Genomic DNA, 20,450 nt, shown 5'->3' with positions numbered 1-20,450 from the left:
ACAAAGACAGAGCTATGGCTAAGCAGAATTCAGCACAGTTTGAGGAGAATAAAATGAACTCTGGGGCAGCCAGAGTCTGATCTGGCCCCTGATCTAAGATACAGCATCCAGAGGGAAGCGAGAAAAGAAGGTAAGAGAAGGATGAAGAGAGAACCAACTAGCTTCCTATTTGAAATAGCATTTAATGTTGGATGAGATTTACACAGCTCATGCTCTAGAGGGATGATGTCACAGAATTTAGTAGCATAGCAGGAAATGCCCCAACAACAAAAATAGTTGAATGGAAGCGAGTGAGCAGATTGGTAGCTACAAATCATATCAACCAAACACAAATGAACATTGTATATCTATTTGTTATACACACACACACACACTTATGTTAAAAGATTAAGATGGCAAAGTTCAGCACTCAAAGTTGTGAAATGCCAGAATTAAGGCTGCCTGTGATCCTCATCCAATTTGTCTCTCTCTGCCACCATGGCCTCCAATCAATCCCCCACCCTAACCCTCCCATATTCTCTGTTCTCATAGGCTCTCAGTTCCAAACTCACACTCAGCTCCTTGTTCCAGTCTCTTTGACCTGCCAGTCCCAGTTCTCCCCCTGCATGCAAGTTCCTCATCAGATCTTCTCCTGCCTCAATTCCTTCCCCCCATCCCACATGTTTTCAGTGAAAGGGCCCTAGAATTTGTCACCATGTTACAGTACTGTAAATTAAGCTAGGGTGAGGTTATTTCACTGAAAGCTCCACTGTGCCCAAATCACCCGATCTAGGCAGCTAAGATCCAGGACGTTTATGTGAAAGACCTGAGGTCTATGCACAAAAAATGGTTGTGCATTTTTGCACTTCAAATAGTGCATTTCTTTACTGAAACCATGTTCCCCAATTGCAAAATTAAATACGTACACAGACATTTACACATATGCGAGCACAAATACTTAGTTCTTACATGCACCTGCTGTAATGGAGCAGGTAAACAAAGGTGTGCAAAGGTACATCTTTTTCCCCTGTGGAATTTAGGCCTCAGCCTTTAATAATAAATAATAATAATAAAATAAAAAAAATTATTCAGCCCTTGTACTTTAAGCCCAATTACCAGAGAAACCATTTCTTGTGTTACACCTCATCACAACAATTAAAGCCAACTTAGAGGAGAAGCACTGAAGCACTTAGAGGAGAGGAAAGTGATCAGGAACAGTTAGCATGGATTCACCAAGGGCAAGTCATGCCTGACTAATCTAATTGCCTTCTATGACGAGATACCTGGCTCTGTGGATGAGGGGAAAGCGGTAGACGTGTTGTTCCTTGACTTTAGCAAAGCTTTGGACACTGTCTCCCACAGTATTCTTGCCAGCAAGTTAAAGAAGTATGGGCTGGATGAATGGACTATAAGGTGGATAGAAAGTTGGCTAGATTGTCAGGCTCAAAGGGTAGTGATCAATGGCTCCATGTCTAGTTGGCAGCCAGGATCAAGTGGAGTGCCCCAAGGGTTGGTCCTCGGGCCAGTTTTGTTCAATATCTTCATAAATGATCTGGAGGATGGTGTGGATTGCACCCTCAGCAAGTTTGCAGATGACACTAAACTGGGAGGAGAGGTAGATACGCTGGAGGGTAGGGATAGGATACAGAGGGACTTGGACAAATTAGAGGATTGGGCCAAAAGAAATCTGATGAGGTTCAACAAGGACAAGTGCAGAGTCCTGCACTTAGGACGGAAGAATCCCATGCACCGCTACAGACTAGGGACCAAATGGCTCGGCAGCAGTTCTGCAGAAAAGGACCTAGGGGTTACAGTGGACGAGAAGCTGGATATGAGTCAACAGTGTGCCCTTGTTGCCAAGAAGGCCAATGGCATTTTGGGATGTATATGTAGGGGCACTGCCAGCAGATCGAGGGACATGATCGTTCCCCTCTATTCAACATTGGTGAGGCCTCATCTGGAGTACTGTGTCCAGTTTTGGGCCCCACACTACAAGAAGGATGTGGAAAAATTGGAAAACATCCAGCAAAAATGATTAGGGGACGGGAACACGACTTATGAGGAGAGGCTGAGGGAACTGGGATTGTTTCGTCTGTGGAAGAGAAGATTGAGGGGGGATTTGATAGCTGCTTTCAACTACCCGAAAGGGGGTTCCAAAGAGGATGGATCTAGACTGTTCTCAGTGGTAGCTGATGACACAACAAGGAGTAATGGTCTCAAGTTGCTGTGGGGGAGGTTTAGATTGGATATTAGGAAAAACTTTTTCACTAGGAGGGTGGTGAAACACTGGAATGCGTTACCTAGGGAGGTGGTGGAATCTCCTTCCTTAGATATTTTTAAGGTCAGGCTTGGCAAAGCCCTGGCTGGGATGATTTATTTGGGGATTGGTCCTGCTTTGAGCAGGGGGTTGGACTAGATGACCTCCTGAGGTCCCTTCCAACCCTGATATTCTATGATTCAACTGGGATGATACTGTTTTTTTGTTTTCTGGGACTAAGCTTTCAAAGTACAGGGCCTTTGCTATTGGAATACATGGCCTTTTATTTGCTAGGGCAAAACACATATTTTGCCTAGTTTTTGATTGACTGTCAATTTTTGTTTACTTAAATATTATTTGGCTATTAAAATATCCCTTGAGGCAACCAGGATTGTTTTACACAGTGGGCTGTCTATGCAATTTATGTGTTATAATTTTTATAAAAGCTACACTTATTTACAAGATAAACCATTAGGAGTTCAACAGCATCTTACTCTGCCCCTTTCTCACATCCAGTAATATCTTACTCTAGGAATACTTCCCTTGATTTCAGTAGAGCTATATGCAGAGTATGTAACTACTCAGTATGAGATAATGTGGTAGAATACAGCCCTAAATAAATTAAAAGACCAGATGAAATTTTAGTATGAGTCAATAAGCTGCATTTCCCCTAGAGTTTAATGAAAGAATGAGAGACTGTGTATTGAAATTATGCCTTTTAAATAGATTGTGATATTTATGCCTTAAATTCATTTCAGGCCCTGTTTTCCAATATATCCCAGGCACAAAGTTTACAAATATGAGACATTTCAGAATTACTAAATTAGTTTTTCAGATGAAATGAACAAACATATGTATTTTACCTCATTACCAAATTACTGATTGGTTTTACATGCAGCAAAATGGAACCAGTTTTAACCCATGTGCACAAAATTAAAGACATTAAACAATTGACCATATTAGGATTCTGGCACCTGTACATTTATTTGACTGACTTCAAATTCTGAAAGTCAGTCCAACTCTACAGCTAGAGGATAATTACCCACTTCCTAGCCTGAAGTCTGAAAATGGCCTGGAAAAAGCACAGAATCTGCTAAATCATGAAGTGAGTGTCCGGTGTTCTATGCAGTGGATAATAGTGCGTGGGCAGGAATCACCCAAATGGTGCTGTTACAGACAGTCTTCCAAGTTTTTTTGCCTGTATGTGAGTAGGTTTTGACTCTTGGGAAGACATGGTTTTGTTGGTGTTGGTTATTGCAAAGTCTGGTGTAAAGGTAGCTGAGAGAGTGGCTAGCAAGTCTGTTCTCTGCCTTAGTCTCTGATTAGAGTCAATTCTTGAGGGTTAATTGCAGGGTGGATTTGATTTAAAATCACTAGTCAGGAAGACTCAATTTAATCATGGATTTCTACACAAAAGTACATTCTTGTTGGTTGTTATAACCTTAATAGATATTATTCACAACTCAGATGTAGGTTTCATTTTTAGAAGGTACACACTATACATTTTTAAAGTGATTTTGAAAAAAACTTTTCAGATTAGGTTTACAGCTATATCAGAAAATGAATAATTGTTTGATTATTTCATTTACCAAAGGTAATTGAAGCAGATATTTATGAAGTCATTGGGAGGTGAACTATCTCCAATTCAACAGGTTAATCATTAATATTTGGAGGATTTTCTTGCCATGCTGTATTAGGAGGAACCACCACCAGACAGACATTTAAATGGTTTTATTTAACTAAAACGACAAGGTTATGTATTCTGGAGTTTTAATTATCCAAAAAGTATGATGCTTCACTGGTCCTGTCATAGGCTGTACAACCTTCATCCAGGTATCTGGAGGTTACTGGCTGTATTTTTTTTTTTTAAAATCAGTGTGCAGTGAGACATTCTTTTAAAGTTCATTTTGCAGAGTACTCCATATCAAGCCATGTCATGTACAGTGACCTGGTAATAATGCACTACAGACAATAATACCTGTAGAGTTAAAAGCAGGAAATCCATAGAAAAATCCTCCTGTAGTCCAACAAAATATTTACTTGCATACTTTACTTTATTCATTTTCTGTACTGTTTATTTGTTGATTTACGAGATCTATCAATCTCTGGTCACTGAATATTAAAAACAGCATGCATAACTTGCTGACTACTGCCAGTATTGGAAGGTTCATTCAGCCTTAAATCTTCACAATAATCATGTTATGTTACATTTTACTACAGCTGTGCAAGTCATGCCATTATACTGTAGTTAGTGACATATTAGTTGTGGTGGGTGGATTCTCCACCCCACCCCCGCTTTCTTGTTAATGCACTGAGATGTCAACAGTAGATAACTCTGCAAAAACAACAAAATCTCTTCAAACTTAATCCTGGCACATAGAGTATTTACTCTTAAAAATCAAATATTTATACAATTTTGGCCCAAATTCTGCAAAGATCTATGCATGTGCTTGATTTTATTTTTTTTTTAGAAACACACCCAGTGGGCTTGAACCAAATCCCAAAGAAGTGAATTGAGAGACTATTTTACTACTACAGGCTTCAGATCAGGACATGCGAGTAGTTCTGTTCACTTCAGCAGCACTATTACATATACAATACAGTTCAAGTGAGCTGGCTGCTGCTTTTTTTTTTTATTTATTTAAAGTGAATTCTGTGGGTAAAATCCTGGCCACACTGAAGTCAATTGCAAAACTCCCGTTGACTTCACTGGGGTAGGATTTCATCCAGTGAATGTGTATGTACCATCTGTATTATAGCCTAATTTTTTGGGTAGAACAACAAACACAATAAGGTTAAAGTTTACAAATCAGCTTTTGTGCACATGTAGTGAGGCTACTGGCTTTTTAAATTCATACAGTTGCTTGTGGTGGTTGCATGCAACACGTACAGCAGGCTACACCAGAGTGATGTGATAGAGCATAATTTATATTCTGTCTAGACAATACGGCAAACTAAGAAGGATTTACCAAATAGCCTAACAGCTGTGGAGAAAGTCTAGAGGGTTAAAAGGTAGATAAGAAAAAAAGTCTAAATTTTGAATTTTAAAAATGTGTATTTTATTGTAGTGCTCAGAGTCAGCCTTTTCAGGGAAATGAAATCCTTCCATGTCAAGTTAAGAATGCGTGAGAATTAAAGGCTTTTTAGGTGATGGTCAGCAAGAATGATTCTGTTATAGTGTACGCGATTTTGACTTGGATGGTAAGGTAAGCGTCAGTCTATGTAACCATAGCTTGGAAGAGAGAGAAAAATGGATGCCACTCCCCAGTCCCTTTTTCAGCTGCCCTAATGGAGAAAAGGGCACAGGCAACTCTGGACTATACATACCCTGCAGGGGTAAGCCCGGCTTTCCGGGGCTCTGCTGGCTGCAGTCTGCTACTGGGAGTTCCACTGGAGTCACTGCCCCTGCTTTCCAGAGCTCTGCATTCATTCTAGCCTGGTTTTGCACCCACTCAACTTCCTGCTTTAGGGGGCACGTTGAGAGGCAGACCAGTGGCAAGGGGAAGCAGGTGCCTGGTATTCTGGCAATCCTCAGCCACTGAAACAGTCTGTAGGAAACCATCAGTGTCAGGACTGGGGCAGTGGACAGATAACTCTGATCTACCTTTGTTTCCCTTCTCCGATCTTGTACCAACCTCTCTCAGCTGGACACAAGGACTTGGCCTGTGGTGTGAATAGCACCTAATCTGAACTTTAAATTAATGAAGCTTTTATGTGGGATTTTTATAATCCCACATTTAATTATATAGCAGGAAATGGAGTGAGAACTCAATCATTTATGCAACTTATGCTTGTGACTTCCCTTTTTACATTGCTTGTGACTTCCTGCACATCTACCAATGTGATATATGCCATCATGTGCCAGCAATGCCCCTCTGCCATGTACATTGGCCAAACCGGACAGTCTCTACGCAAAAGAATAAATGGACACAAATCTGACATCAGGAATCATAACATTCAAAATCCAGTAGGAGAACACGTCAGTCTCCCTGGACACTCAACAACAGACTTAAAAGTGGCAATTCAACAAAAAAAAATTTCAAAAACAGACTCCAGCAAGAAACGGAAGAACTGGAACTAATTTTCAAATTGGACATCATCAGATTAGGCCTGAATAAAGGCTGGGAGTGGATGGGTCACTACAAAAAACTAATTCCCCCCCTGCTGATACTCGCACCTTCTTGTCAACTGTTTGAAATGGGCCACCTTGATTACATTGAACTCATTTGCACTACAAAAGTGATTTTTCCTCCCTTCTTGGCAACAGTTGAGAATAGCCCACTTCCACCTTAATTGAATTGGCTCATTAGCACTGACCCCTCCCCTCCACTTGGTAAGGCAACTCCCATCTTTTCATATGTTGTGTATTTATACCTCTACTGTATTTTCCACTCCATACATCTGATGAAGTGGGTTTTAGCCCACAAAAGCTTATGCCCAAATAAATCTGTTAGTCTCTAAGGTGCCACAAGGACTCCTCGTTCTTTTTACATTTGTTATCTTTTGGCTTCCATGGCTATCAGCCTTGCACTGAATAGAGTCATGGGATCAGCCTCTATGGCCCTCTGGGAATTCTGTGGCGCAGGGTCAGACATGATCCAGTCCACCACAAACAGTTGTTTTAAAATCCCTGAGCCTCTAGTTTAAGTTTGAAACTTTGCCTGGTCTACACCTAAAAAGTGTTGCTGGCAGAGCCATGTCTAGGCATTTGAAAAAAAAAATCACTCCCTCCCAGACATAGCTGTGCCAGCAAATGCCCCAATCTAGATGCAGTTCTACCACCAATGTAGCCTATTTCACCCAGGGAATTGGCTCAACTGGCAAAAGTCCAAAAGAATTTTTTCCACTACAAACTGCATCTCCACTAGGAGGAAGTGCCAGTGTAGCTGTTTCAGTAAACTCTTTCTAGTGTAGACAAGGCTTTATTCATTTATTCATGTTACACTCTTACTCTTGGAATTCAATTCTGTCAGAATATTGATACTATGATACTAGGAGAAGTATCAGTTTTTATGCAGAATTTCTACTTCTGCTGCCTCTAAGAAACTGACAATTGTATACAATTGTTTTTAATAGTATCCTGCTATGACTGCTGGAATGATGTAATTGGGTATTTGCTGCTTCTTTTCCCTGTAGATGGTCTTGGAAACCCCTCTACTCATCCGAATGGGAATGGTCAGGTTAAATGTTATAATTGCAGGTATACATGCTGGAATTATCAGCCAAAATATGTTTCCAGTCTAGTTTTACCTTCAAATTATTCAAACTCAGTTACATTTTAAAGATAAAAAACAGAGACAACAGCATCAAATATTGATTAGCTACATCTTCTGTTTCCCTGAGCACTTTAATGAAAGATAGACACTACACCACACCTAATGTCTAAAAGGCAAACATTTCTTTTTCTGTTAGGAAACTAAGCAGGGGGAAAAGACTAATTAAGCATTCAGATTTCAGAAACTGTAATTAAGAACACTGGAGCTGTCCAGATTATAATACTGCATTAGTGTCATTCATATTCTTTTTCTCATCATCAACACACAATGCCAGGAAAGGGACATCCGAAATGCTTGCAATAAAAATTAAAAAGTGGTCATAAAATCCAGTTCAAATTGCAGCAACTACCACTGCTCTTATTTTTTCATTCCTTAAATTACACCAGGAGGATCCAAGCAGGAAGAGTGTCATTGCTCATTCTATTCCATGTGGACCACACAATTTCTGTGAGAGAGAGAGAGAGAGACAGACACACACACACACAGATTGACTTCCCTTCTGTGCATGGTCCTAACCATATGGACCTAGGATGCTTGATTCTGGAGATCATCCTAGAACTTGTCCGTTCTCCTGTGGATAGTACTGCCTTATTTTTCCTCACCTCCTCCAAGCTTGAAGCCAATGCTGTTTTGTGGCTTGGCTAGACCTGCTTACAGAACTGAAGGAAGAAAGAAGGCAGAGGAGGAGGCAAGAGTAGGGGATGAAAAATCAAAAGCCAGGTTCCTCCTGGCTTGTACATGGGTGCACATAGGAGAAAATATACAAGAAGCCTTTTCTTCACTCCTTGGAAGGACCAAGCAGAATTAGAGCTTCAGCCTTCTGAGGAAGGCAGGGACTGGTGGGGGTTGGGTGGGACCAGTGCTTTAATTTCTTCCTTGCACTGGCTAGTTGCATAGGGGCTAGTATTGGGAGCGTAGCCTCTGTGCGCTCAATGCTCCAGGAGGCATTCTATCTTCTCAAGGCAGAACATGCCTCCTAGTGCTCTTTACAGCTCCTTATCTAGGCTGTTCCTAAGCAGCACAATCTAGCCCTAATTTGGAAATAGCCTTAGAAATATCATTGTTTAGCGATTCTCAAATTACGGTATGTGGAACACTTGTTTGTAGTCCCTGGCCAACTTGCTGGTCACAGTATGTAAGCACTGGTCTTCGTTTTCAGCTACAAAGTCACATTAAAAGAAGCTAAAAATACATTAAAATACTTTCCTAATATTGTTTTCCTGTAGAAGGAATTGCTGCAGATGCCAGAGGGCTGTTATTCCATCCCTAATGGAAGGTAGCTTGTGCAACAATCAACGACAGAACATACTCCATGACATGACCTCTATGCTAAGATGTGATATGCACTCTGAAAGAGTTTTCCCGTCTTGCCACAGATAAATCAAGCGGCAGTTCAGTGGGTAAAAGTAGCACAATTCCAGCTGCGGTAAAGAGCACATATTACCAATGAAAAACAATTACTAGACTTCAACACAAGATCTAACCCTCCAACCAAAATCATTTTCTGAAATATCCAGTGTACATATTAGTCATGTATGGCTGTTAACATCTTATGCAATCACGTCTAGCTCTCTCTGCACAGTATAATACTCTGGGCTGCCTGAGGGAACAAAGATGGCTTTGATTTTTAAGTTGTAGGTATGATAATACAATTGTGAAATGTAACAGTTCAAAGCCAGCAGAGGTTTCTTTCTATTATATCAATAGTGAAAGTAATAACAGTATTGTACCATTCGTTTTGCTATTTATTAATCATTCTTCACAACTTCCTAAGGGGTCATGGAAAGAAAAAACGTGTCACAAATGGAAGGGGCATTTTCTTTTCTATAGCCAGTAACAGAGAAAAAACAGAGTCCTGGCTGAATGATGGGAGCTGAGAAAATAGGTGTCATTTTGCTACAAGATTGATTTGCTCTCTGCAAATTAGCTTTTTTTTTTTGACAAATCCTATTCAACATATTTATAAATGAACTGGAAAAAGGGGTAAATAGTAAAGTGGTAAAATTTTCAAGTGATACTAAACTACACAAGATAGTTAAGTCCAAAGCAGACTGCAAACAGCTACAAAGAGATCTCAAAAAAACCTGGTGACTGGGGAACAAAATTCCAGATGAAATTCAATGTTGATAAAATTCAAATTAATGCACGTGGGAAAACATAATCCCAACTCTTCAAACAAAATGATGGGGTCTGAATTAGCTGTTACCGTTCAAGAAAGATCTTGGAGTAATTGTGGATATTTCTCTGAAAACATTTGCTCAGTGTGCAGCAGCAGTCAGTCAAAAAAGCTATCAGAATGTTAGGAATCATCAGGAAAGAGATAGATAAGACGACAGAAAATATAAGGCCACTATATAAATCCCTGATACACCCACATTTTGAATACTGCATGCAGATCTGGTTGCCCCATCTCAAAAAAACATACATTAGAATTGATAAAGGTACAGAGAAGTACAGCAAAGGTGATTAGGGATATGGAACAGTTTCCGTATGAGAGATTAAAAATACTGGCACTTTTCAACTTGGAAAAGAGATGACTAAGAGGGGATACGATAGAGGTCTATAAAATCTGGTGCAGAGAAAGTGAGTAAGGAAATGTTATATACTCCTTCAGATAACACAAGGACTTGGGGTGGGGGGGTCACCCAATGAAATTAATAGGCAGCAGGGTTAAAAGAAACAAAAGGAAGTACTTTTTCACACAACATGCAGTCAACCTGTAGAACTCATTGTCAGGGGATGTTGTGAAGGTCAAAACTATAACAGGGATAAAAAAAGAACTAGATAGGTTAATGGAGGATAGGTTCATCAATGGCTATTAGCCAGAATGGTTAGGGATGCAACCCCATACTCTGAGTGTCACTAGCCTCTGTTAGCCAGAAGCTGGGAGTCGACGACAGGATGGATCACTCTATGACCGCCGGTTCTGTTTATTCCCTCTGAAGCACCTGGTATTGGCCGCTGTCAGAAGACAGGATACTGGGCTAGATGGACCATTGCTCTGACCCAGTATGGCCATTCTTATGCTCTTAAGTCATTTCAAAAATCAGGTAAAAAAAATGTGATTTTTCTCCTTTGTCTATAACCTCTTAATTTCAGTTCCCAGCTGATATAATTTATTACCTAACTCTGCAATGGTGTTATTTAACCCTGCAAATTGTTTTGAAACTCAGTAAAAAGAAAAAATGTAAACTATGTAGAAAAGTTGCATTATATTGATAGTTAAGATCACCTCTCACGCTAGCAAGTGTATATTTCTAAGAAACAAGTCCTTCACTATCACCTTTCTTTTTCTCTGCTTAAGTTCCCTTTCTTCATCATCTGCATTTACTCCACTATGCCTGGATGTTTCACTTTTTCTATGTGCCCTCAATCACAAATACTAACATCCATCATGCACAGCACAAAGCAACAATTTGGTAGTTTCATTACATGGCATACCAGTCCTCCTGGTTATGCCTTTGATTCTTCCCCGCTACCATAACTTCTACCATCTGCCTATAGTGCAATCCAAGGTATGTTTTCAACTCAGATAAACATACCTAAAAATAACAGCGTAGTTGTAGTGGCACCGGCTTCAGCAATGCCAATAGACACTCTTGGTTCCCGGCATGCCTGTACAGCCCGCGCTGAAGCTCATGCCACTACATCTGCACTGATATTTTTAGTCATGCTAGTGTGGACAAAGCTAGCATGGGTAGGTCTACCCGAGCTGCAATCACACCTTGCATTGAAGTGTAGACCTACACTATGTTTTCTGCTCAAAGCACTGAGAGCCTGCCATGATTCCCCCTCTGAACACAAAATATACAGATAATATTCGTCTCAGAGGCCTCTGAGACAGATATTTATACAATTTGTTGAAAATTCCCAAATTACCCTGATCACCCTTTAATGAAATTTTTGCACTTATCCACCATGTACAGAAAGAACACACACAAAGAGTTTTGAAACTACCAGAAAATAGCCTATAAATGCCAATTAAATAGTGCAGAGCTCCTGGGGATGGCTACAACTGACAGGCCTTTTGCAGAGTGTCTTGGTTTAGGTCAGTGAGAAGGAGTTAAGAAAGGTGAATACAATGTGTGAAACACGAATGAGGAATGAAACAAGTACTTACAGTATTTGCCTCAACGACAGCATGGCCAATTATTACCAAATTCATCCAGTAAAAGATTACAACAATTATTCCAAGGAAGTTATACAGGAGTATATCAAAGCATGGAGATACCTGTTGAAGGTGTGAGCAGTCATTAAGGGCGAAGCAGTCATGCTGATACAGAGGCCACTCTAGCCTGAGGTGACTTCTAGTCCTCTTACAACTTACAGGACAATTCCATTGAGGATCCAAAGATGGAAATGTCACTAGCTTTTCCTGACAGAATGAACGTGGAAGCATCTGTGGTAGAAACAGAGGGGTAAGTCGCTTCACCCACCACTCATAAGTGACTACCGAAACCCAAATTCAAAATCATACTTTTGACCAATTTCATGGTGATTCAATTGGAGATCGCTTTCTAGTAGACGGCCAATACAATATGTATGAGCAGTGTTTACCTGTATGAACACTGATGATTATTTGGTGGACAACAAAAATATTGGCATAACAAAACATGTCAGGGGTGGTAGTAAGACAAGCTTATTAAAAATAAATAAGCTCAAGTTATTTTTCATATCAGTCTTCTTTCCTTCAGAACAGTCAACTTGATCCATGGCAGTGTTACCTCCACTTCTTGAACCCAGCGCCCTGGCTAAAGTTAATAATGCTGCTCCTGGTCCTCAGAGATGTGAAATAGAGTAGGCACTCCTTCACTAAAGTTTGCCTTTTTTGTACAGTGAAAGAAATCTGAGGTTTTTCTTAACTAACTAAAGAACATACAATCTAGGTAAAATCTGTGTAAGCTCTTTGCTGCAAGGGCCATCTTTTTGTTTTATGTTTGTACAGTGCCTAGCACAGTGTGGTCCTGGTCCATGACTGGGGTTCCTTAATTCTGTCATATTACAAATAAAAAAGAATACATGATAGACATCGCTCCCTTTTACTGGAGCAACCACATTTTATATAAAAAAAACAAAAGTATACAAAAGTAACCTTCAAAAATTGATTTCTAGGAGCACTATGTGTATATGCAAAGGTGACAAGCAGGGGTGCAGGCAAATCTGATCCTAAGAGCTTATCATGATGAAGATCACACTTAAAACCATGCTCTCTCGTACCTTGCCCATGTGCTGAACTTGCTGGTATGGGAGTTTGCAAGCAGTGGGGCTCAGTACTTACTTTTGATCAGTATAGAAGCTTGGTGTGTGTGTGGGGGGGGTGGAGGGGCACTAATGTTCTTCTAACATACAAGAAAGGCAAGGAGAAAATGAGAAAGATTTTGGATCTGAGACAGAGACTGTGTCACACCTTGGTCACATCTCCAGTGACATGTAACTGTATCTTGGATATAAAAATGTAATTGCAATAATAATACTTCATCACTATGTTCTGCTTTTCACCCATAGAACTCAAATGGCTTTATGAAGATGATTAAGTATCATTATCCTTATTTTATAGATAGGAAAATTAAGGCACAAATAGACAAAATGACTTGCCCGCAGTCATATCTAAGGTCAGTAATTGATCTGCTATTAGAACCCAGGCCTTTTGGCTCCCATTCCAGCACCAGATACATTAAAAAGTTCTTTGAACTAAGAGCCCACTTTTAGAGAGGCACAGTGTAACAACAAAAAAAACATTTACTTTTAATTTAATCTGTTACATGTATACTTTACTGGGTTTTTTCACTATGACATTTAAATAAAGTCAAATAAAACTAGCTTACCCAGATCAAGTCCCTTTACTATATTACTGCACAGAGTATATCTGTTAAATCAGAAAGATCTAATTTTCCATTCAGGCACTTTTTGAAATAGAAAATTGAATATGCTCTTTCTAAACCAAGATTCCTAGAATACTCTACCTTCAAGAATGCTGCTAAACAACAAGCATCCAAATTCCTAAATACTACCATCTACAACATAGCCACATATTTCTACAGCTTTGCATTCTAGTACCAAGCCTGCTCTGTTGTAATCAACCTTTAAGCAGGAGGTGGCTTGAAACAAAATTCCTCAGAACACCAAGTGCTAACATTTCTATACTTTATTGATTTGGGAGGCACATTAATAGAAACCTTTCTTGATACCCTACTAAACTACATTGAGCACCCATATTTGCACTGCCTCCCCAGAAAGAGCTCTTATGAAAAGTATTTCCAATGGAAAGTAATAATAAAATAGCAGAGAACAATTACAGCCAGCATTTATGAGCACATTCTGTTTCTCCTCCTCATCATCTTTGTTTATAAAATTGGCAAAGTTGCAAAGTCTTGTATAACTGGCAATCTATTTAAGATGGGGGAAGTCTGTTTATATCTGGTATCCAACCAGATTATATTCTCATTGCCCAGGATTAGCATTATCCCACTCAAATTTCTTCAGCCTCAGAAAATTGAACTTACTTCTGTGACAAAGTACCTTAGCCATGCTGAAAAGCTGCACAGGTTCAAAAGCTTGCAAGAAAAGTACTGCATTTGGTTTATTGACATTTATTTGCTTAAAATCCAAGGATAATCACTGGTATTTTGTTCTAGTTCTATTTTTTTCTTTTGAGTTGTACAAAAAGGTTAAAAGATAAAAGAACAGCTATCTCAGGCTCTAGGCCACCTTGATAAATATTTTAAAATTCAATTCTTATAAATCACAGCCCCACCGATTTCACCTCACCCTATCTTCATGTGATGTTATTAACACAGCAGCCAAGACATCCAGTTTTAGGGGAAAATATGCTAACTACCACTTCCCTTTTCAATTCTCCCACCACCTGGAGGACCTTTTGCAGTTCCCCCTCTCCTGCTTTCTTCCCGGCCTAGGCAATGAGAAGCTGGAGAGAGCTCACAGTAGATCATGCATGCCCAAGGTTAACAGAGCTGACCTCTGAGCCCCATGAAGAGAAATCTCAGCATTCATTAAAACCAGACAAAAACCCCTGTATACCCAGCCTTCTTCCTTATGAAAGTAGCTTCAGGAATGTAAGCCACTCACTCAGGTTAAAAGGAACAAGTAGCTGGGGGCTGCCCTTCTGCAACAGGAGGCTGGGTGGGGAAGCTAGATACCCTACACTACCTCTCTCTCTCACGCACTACACACACATCTGTAAAGGTTGGGATGTCTCTCAAAGATGGATTTCACCAGCCCTCTCACGCTCCTCAGGCAGGCCCTGTTCCTAATAGGGTGGTCATGGTCCACAAGGTAGATTACATTTGGGGCAGCAAAAAACTTTTGCAGGCCACTTAAAAATGCTAAGGCCAACTCTGCTTGTTAAAGTTTCCAGCCCCCTTTAGGAAACAGGAGCAGCAGCTGGCTTAGTCCCCTCATAGCCATAGCCAGGGTGTACCTACTAGTGCTGAAGCCACAACAGCTGCTGCAAGAGGCACTCCCTTCAAAAGCCCACCATCACTGCTAGGAGTACAGCGGTGAGGCATGATGTAGTTAGTCCTCACACTTTTTTCCTGTCAGTCACTCCAGATGTGAGGTGAAGGAAGGAGGAGACAGGCCAACCTGCCACTCCACTGACCGGGAATTCCATCCACCTCAGGAACTAAAGAGAACATTTTCGAATAGACATTCAAACCACCACCAAATAGGACCCACTCTTCATTGCATACCCACCCCACAGGCGGGAGCTGAGAGATGGCTGCCTTGCCTACCAGAGGCTACAGGACACCACCACCACTGCTGTAAGGAAGAGCGATGCCAGATCAGGGGAGCCATCTAGAACCTCCATGAGATGTTAGGGTGGACAAGAAGCATGATGGACCTAGAGAGGTAGGGTGGAAGGACCGATGCATTTGGGGGTGGGAAAAGAATATTGGATTGATGGGATGTGGGTGGGGAGAGAATGGAATTGATGTGTGTGTGTTGTGGGGAGAACACAGAGAACAACTGGGGTAGAGGAGTCTTCTGCCCAGGGGATGTCACACGTATCACCAGCTGAGTTGGCAAATATTAAAGGAAACCCCTCTTTAAAGTGTTGGTAGCACCTCACTGTAGTTAGTGCCATTTTTCCTTGCTCTTATCCAGCTTATGTTATGAAGGAGCTTTCTTGTTTCCTGTCTAGTATCTCTATGTACCCCAAAATCTTTTGCATCAGCTGCCAAGGTGGTTACATGGAAGTGCAACAGCAGCCTGCGCAAAAGATTCTGGGGCATATGCAATGCCAGAAGGCATCAAATTGCACACAGCTGAACTAGAAACAAAGTCCCATTAGAGAAGAAATCAAAAGAGGACTGTAGAGGTAGAAGGCTATGCACAAGCCATGTTCGAAGGTAGGACCGAAGGCAAAGTAGGCTGCTCAGTTTAGGGAAAGGGACAGAAGGGATTCATGGGACAATGTAACATCAGGAGATTTAGGATGGGAAGGTGAACTGGGTCGGAACAAAACAATAAGATTGGTGTTGTATGATGGGAACTGTAGATGGCTAAGCAGGCCTGACCCTCCAGACCCTCTCCTCAGACGCCTCGATCTCTGAAAATATGCTTATTTCTGAAGCCAGACTATTTGGAAAATAAGTATTAAGCATTCTATGGTATTTTCAGCACTTAGCATTGCCGTTACTGAATGGGAGGTTCCCAGCATCAGCCCTATGCTTATTCAGACTGCCAGTGATGAAAGATAAAAGCAGACAGAGGCTCAAAGATCGGGAGAAGAAAGGTTTGTATTTCATGATGTTTATTATTTGAATAAACCTGCATCTCTTTCTAGTTTTATATGGGCTCTTATTAATTAATATTGCTTAAATTGAAAGTAAGGATCTAATTATGTATTTTAATAATAATTTCTCCCATCCCTCCCTCCCATTATCTTGTCTTGGCCCTGCAAATGCTTTTGTGCGCTTAAATGAGATTACTCATGTGCTTAAAGTTAAGTCAATGGTACTTCTCTAGTGCTTAAAGATAAACATGGGATTAGGGATTTAGTTTGTAAGGTCTTTGGGGCACAGACAGTCTCTTACTGATGTATGTGTTCATACAGTGCCTAACGAAATGGAGTCCTGAGCTTAGCTGAGGCCACCAGGAATTACCACAATGCAAATAATTAATAAAAGGGCTTTTTGAAGTTTCATGAAAATTCACAGAGCCCATCAAAAGTCTGATTTAATTCAGATAGTCTACAAATAACAGCACATGCTGATTTGCAGACAGACTGAAGATGGTGGCCAACTCCCTTTTCTCTGCTACATTTTATATTAATATACAGGTGTGTGTCGGGGGGGGCATGTATGTATTTCTTGACTTATTAAACATTTTACTGATTTATGTCACCCCACACTGTGGCAACATAAAACGGCACAAAGAACTAGATTGTGTAGAAAGACATTTTTGAAACAGGCAAAAAGTCATTTAATTTCCTGAAAGCTGTTAAATAATGGGGCATTTGTGAGTGCTTGCAAATTTTTAGCATTTACCTTCCTTTCAGTGGGAATGCAGTCCCCCCCAGCAGTGCATGTTGATCTGATTAATCAGATACTTTGAACTCAATGGATTTTTCAAAGTAAACAGCTATAGCAGGTAACAAAGTAGTAGCAATGTTCTGAAAAACTGCAGAAGATAATATGACAAAAAATATTCAGTTTTCAGTATTTAAGTGTCTTTAATTGAATCCCACTGTGCTAAAAGCATGGAGGTTCATTATGCTCTGCTGCTGATTAGACTGAAGTTTATAACTGCAGTAATAAGGGTTAAAAGTTAGGTCAGACAGAGATCTCAGAATAAAAGATTTACAGATATAAAAGTCCCATGAAGCTTTAGCATGGGATCTATTTGCATGTTAATATCACTGGAAGATTTTTTTTTTTTCCCTCTACACCGTGAACACTGTCCTGAGGGAGAATGAGACACAAGATACAAATGAGAAAACAGTGGGAAAACGTAACCTAAAAAGAAATGGGTGAAACCTTGGGGCATCCCACACCTGTCTGTTTTCTGATTAACTGCAGTACCTTTTTCATAACCAGAATATAAAATGTATCTGTGCACTAAGACCCAGACAACCTCAGGGCTAAAAACAAATCATGAACAGAACAAAACTAAGCAACATGAAGTGGCTTAATTTAATCTCTGTACCCAACACGCACTACTAAGGCATAGTAAAAGACCAGTTTGACAAGGACAGTCTCTTCTGGGGCAGCAATGGCAGCAGGGGGAATGCTATGAAGAGCTACTAAGTGAAATATACTTTAGCAATACATATTATTGCACTGACTTTTTGAACTGTCCCATTAACATAATCTTATTAATTAGAGAGAAAATATTTGTAAGTGACAAATTGGAACATGACAGTTTACACAAATCCTACAAAGCAGAAAAAGAATAAGCAATGTTGTCATATCAAACTCTTTGAAGAACAGGATCACCTAACATGGCATTTGAAAAGATAAATTTAGGAAACAGGGATCCAAAATAAACCACATTACACTGCAGCCTCAATGTAGAGCATTAGAAAAGTCCAGGAGCTGAGCTATATAAATCCATTAATTCTGTCAATCAGCTTCTGTAACAGCAGCCTACAGAACATGCTTTTACTTGAGAATCCCTGCTCCTCAGCAGGCACTGAACGTCTAACGACAATGACATTTTACCTTTTTCTTTAAAAACTAAACAAAGGCCAAATTCCCCATTGTGTTACTCCAAGAAAATACATACAATCCTGTTCACAACCAACATTTTGCCTTCCTTTGGGGCACCTGTTTAACACAATTCTGGTAAGTATGAATGCGGCCTATATTTACTTCAGTAAATTTTACCCTTCCATTTCTCTGTCCATCCCCATTAAATTGTGTTTTCTAAACTTGCCACTCGCAGTGAAATGATAATTCTCACCCTTGTGTTTTAAGAGCCCTGTCCCGCCACACGCTGAGATTCCACAACTCCCAAAAAAGCCAATGGGAGTTAGAAAGATTAGTGAAATGCATCCCTGTGAAGAAGGCCTTATGCTGGCCCCAGGCACCTTTTAAATCCTGCATAAGCCTTCAAAATAAACTAGCTTTCTGCACAGTGGTGAATTTCATCCAGTGTAAATTATACTTTCTATAACTGGACCCTGAGATAATTAAAAAATAAATAATAAATAATCTTACTGGTAGTATTGTAACTGACATTAACTAAAACTGTGTAAAGAAAAACCTAACAAAAATATCTTGGGACATATTATGCAATCAGTTTTTAAACAGAACTCCCCACTGACCTCAATCGAGATCGGTTTAAAAACTGGTCGCATGATCTGGCCTATTGTGTGCAACTCTCACACGCATTGGCAGTGTCACAAGACCAGGATTATAATTTCTCTATGTGAAGAAAGCTCAGAAAGAAGTGAACTCTGAACGAGAAGGCTCTAGTTTAAACGGAGGATTCTTTTTATATATAATGTTTTAAATAAACATAGTGCTTTGCTTTTTAAAAAAGGTCTCTGTTAATATGTTGCTGTACTACATTTACTGTAGCTATGGGGGATGCAAAGAAGAAGTGAGAGGAAAAGCAGAAATTAGAGTAGCAAGACTGTAAAATGGTGATCCCAGAAGAAACAGATCTGGAATCAGGACACATGAAGACGGGGAGGGAGATTTTTTTCAAGGAGCTATCAGGACACCCTCTACATTTTGGATCCTGTTACACAGCAATCCCTACAAAACCTTTGAGAGAGAATACAATATCCTCCCTCCCCCCCCCCACTTTTAAACAAGGCAGACAAGCATGTCATTAGTGACACAAAAGCCCACAATTTACTTTGAGAACTGTTTAATCTCTAAGAGGTAAATAAAGTCTTTAATTATTCAACAAAATGGGCTTCATTCACCATCCCCCAAACACAGAAAATGGGGGTGTGCTTTGTATTGTAACCAATAGGCTTTTATTTACCTTTAAAGTTCCAGTGAACAGATTAATAAAAGATAGACTGAAGTACAAATGATTTGTGAAATGGATTGGGGGAAGGAATAAAGGAAGCCACACAATGGTCTGGAAGCTGCAGAGCAAGGTAAATAGCATGTTCTGATATATTTAGTACAGTATAGGTTAATGCAGACCCCAGCAAATTATAGCCAGAAGGAAAGAAAAAACAAAAAACATTTCTTGTACAGAAAGGTCTTTAACACTGTGAAGAGAGGGAGCAGAGCCAGTGCTTTAGGAGAGTCTCATTTCCCTGGTTTCCTAACTCTCTCCAATTCGGTTTTAAACCAACCCAAATCTATTTCTGCATCTAACCTGTAGCATTGGGTTAAGGGGGGGCACGAGGAGGGCCCTCTCCCCCAAGAAAAGGGAGAAACAAACACACCAGAAATAACCTTTCCTAGCCCTTAGGTGCTCACCCAAAGTTGATTTACTTGCAGGAAGGGGGTTTGTTTGCAGGGGTGGGGACAGAGAGGCTGCATCATCTCTGTAGTCTAAAGAGCATCCCTTGCTCAAAAAGAGCCCCCAAGGCGGAGCTGCACGTCCCTGGGGCCAGGGGGATGAAATTTCCCCCCTCTGGAGCCTGGACCTGCCGCACCAGAAGGGAAAAGCGAAGAGAGCAAAATACAAAGTGACTCCCAAGAACAACCCCCAAAGCTCCAGCCTCCTGCGGACTCCGCCGCCCTCCCGGGGACTAACCTTGTGCCTGCTGCGCCTCCATTGTCCAGGGGACGGTAAGGCCGGGTCGAGGTTGAGAAGGAGCCGCTGCCTGGCACCCACCTGCGCCGCCCGGCATCCAGAGGCAAAGGCGCAGCGCGGCTGCGGTAGCCGCCGCAAGTGGCCCCTCGTTACCGCTTCCCCCCCGCCCCGACCGCCCTGGAGTCGGGAGACGCAGCCCCACGCCCCCTAGCGGCCAGACCCGGCTGCGAGCCGGCCGAGAGCCGGCGCGC

The 20,450-nt window shown here is 40.8% G+C and overlaps 1 protein-coding gene across 4 annotated transcripts in view; it reads right to left on the bottom strand.

Annotated features, from left to right (window-relative positions):
• The window catches only part of TPD52L1 (TPD52 like 1), an 81,470-nt gene that overhangs the window by 60,841 nt on the left and 179 nt on the right, over positions 1 to 20,450 (bottom strand). Inside the window, exon 1 of one of the 4 annotated variants that reach the window (XM_037894724.2) lies at positions 20,200 to 20,436. The exons of 2 other annotated variants lie outside the window; for them this stretch is intronic. In XM_037894724.2, coding sequence (XP_037750652.1) covers positions 20,200 to 20,296 — 97 coding nt within the window. In that variant the 5' untranslated portion in view covers positions 20,297 to 20,436. Of the gene's footprint in view, positions 1 to 20,199; positions 20,437 to 20,450 lie in introns of those variants that run through there. One more of the 4 variants, XM_043542865.1, reaches the window with a different exon arrangement.

The sequence above is a fragment of the Chelonia mydas genome, chromosome 3 (genome assembly GCF_015237465.2).
Source record: "Chelonia mydas isolate rCheMyd1 chromosome 3, rCheMyd1.pri.v2, whole genome shotgun sequence".
Lineage (NCBI taxonomy): Eukaryota > Metazoa > Chordata > Testudines > Cheloniidae > Chelonia > Chelonia mydas.
The sequence above is the reverse complement of the archived record's forward strand: the minus strand, read 5'-3'. Positions and strand labels throughout refer to the sequence as shown.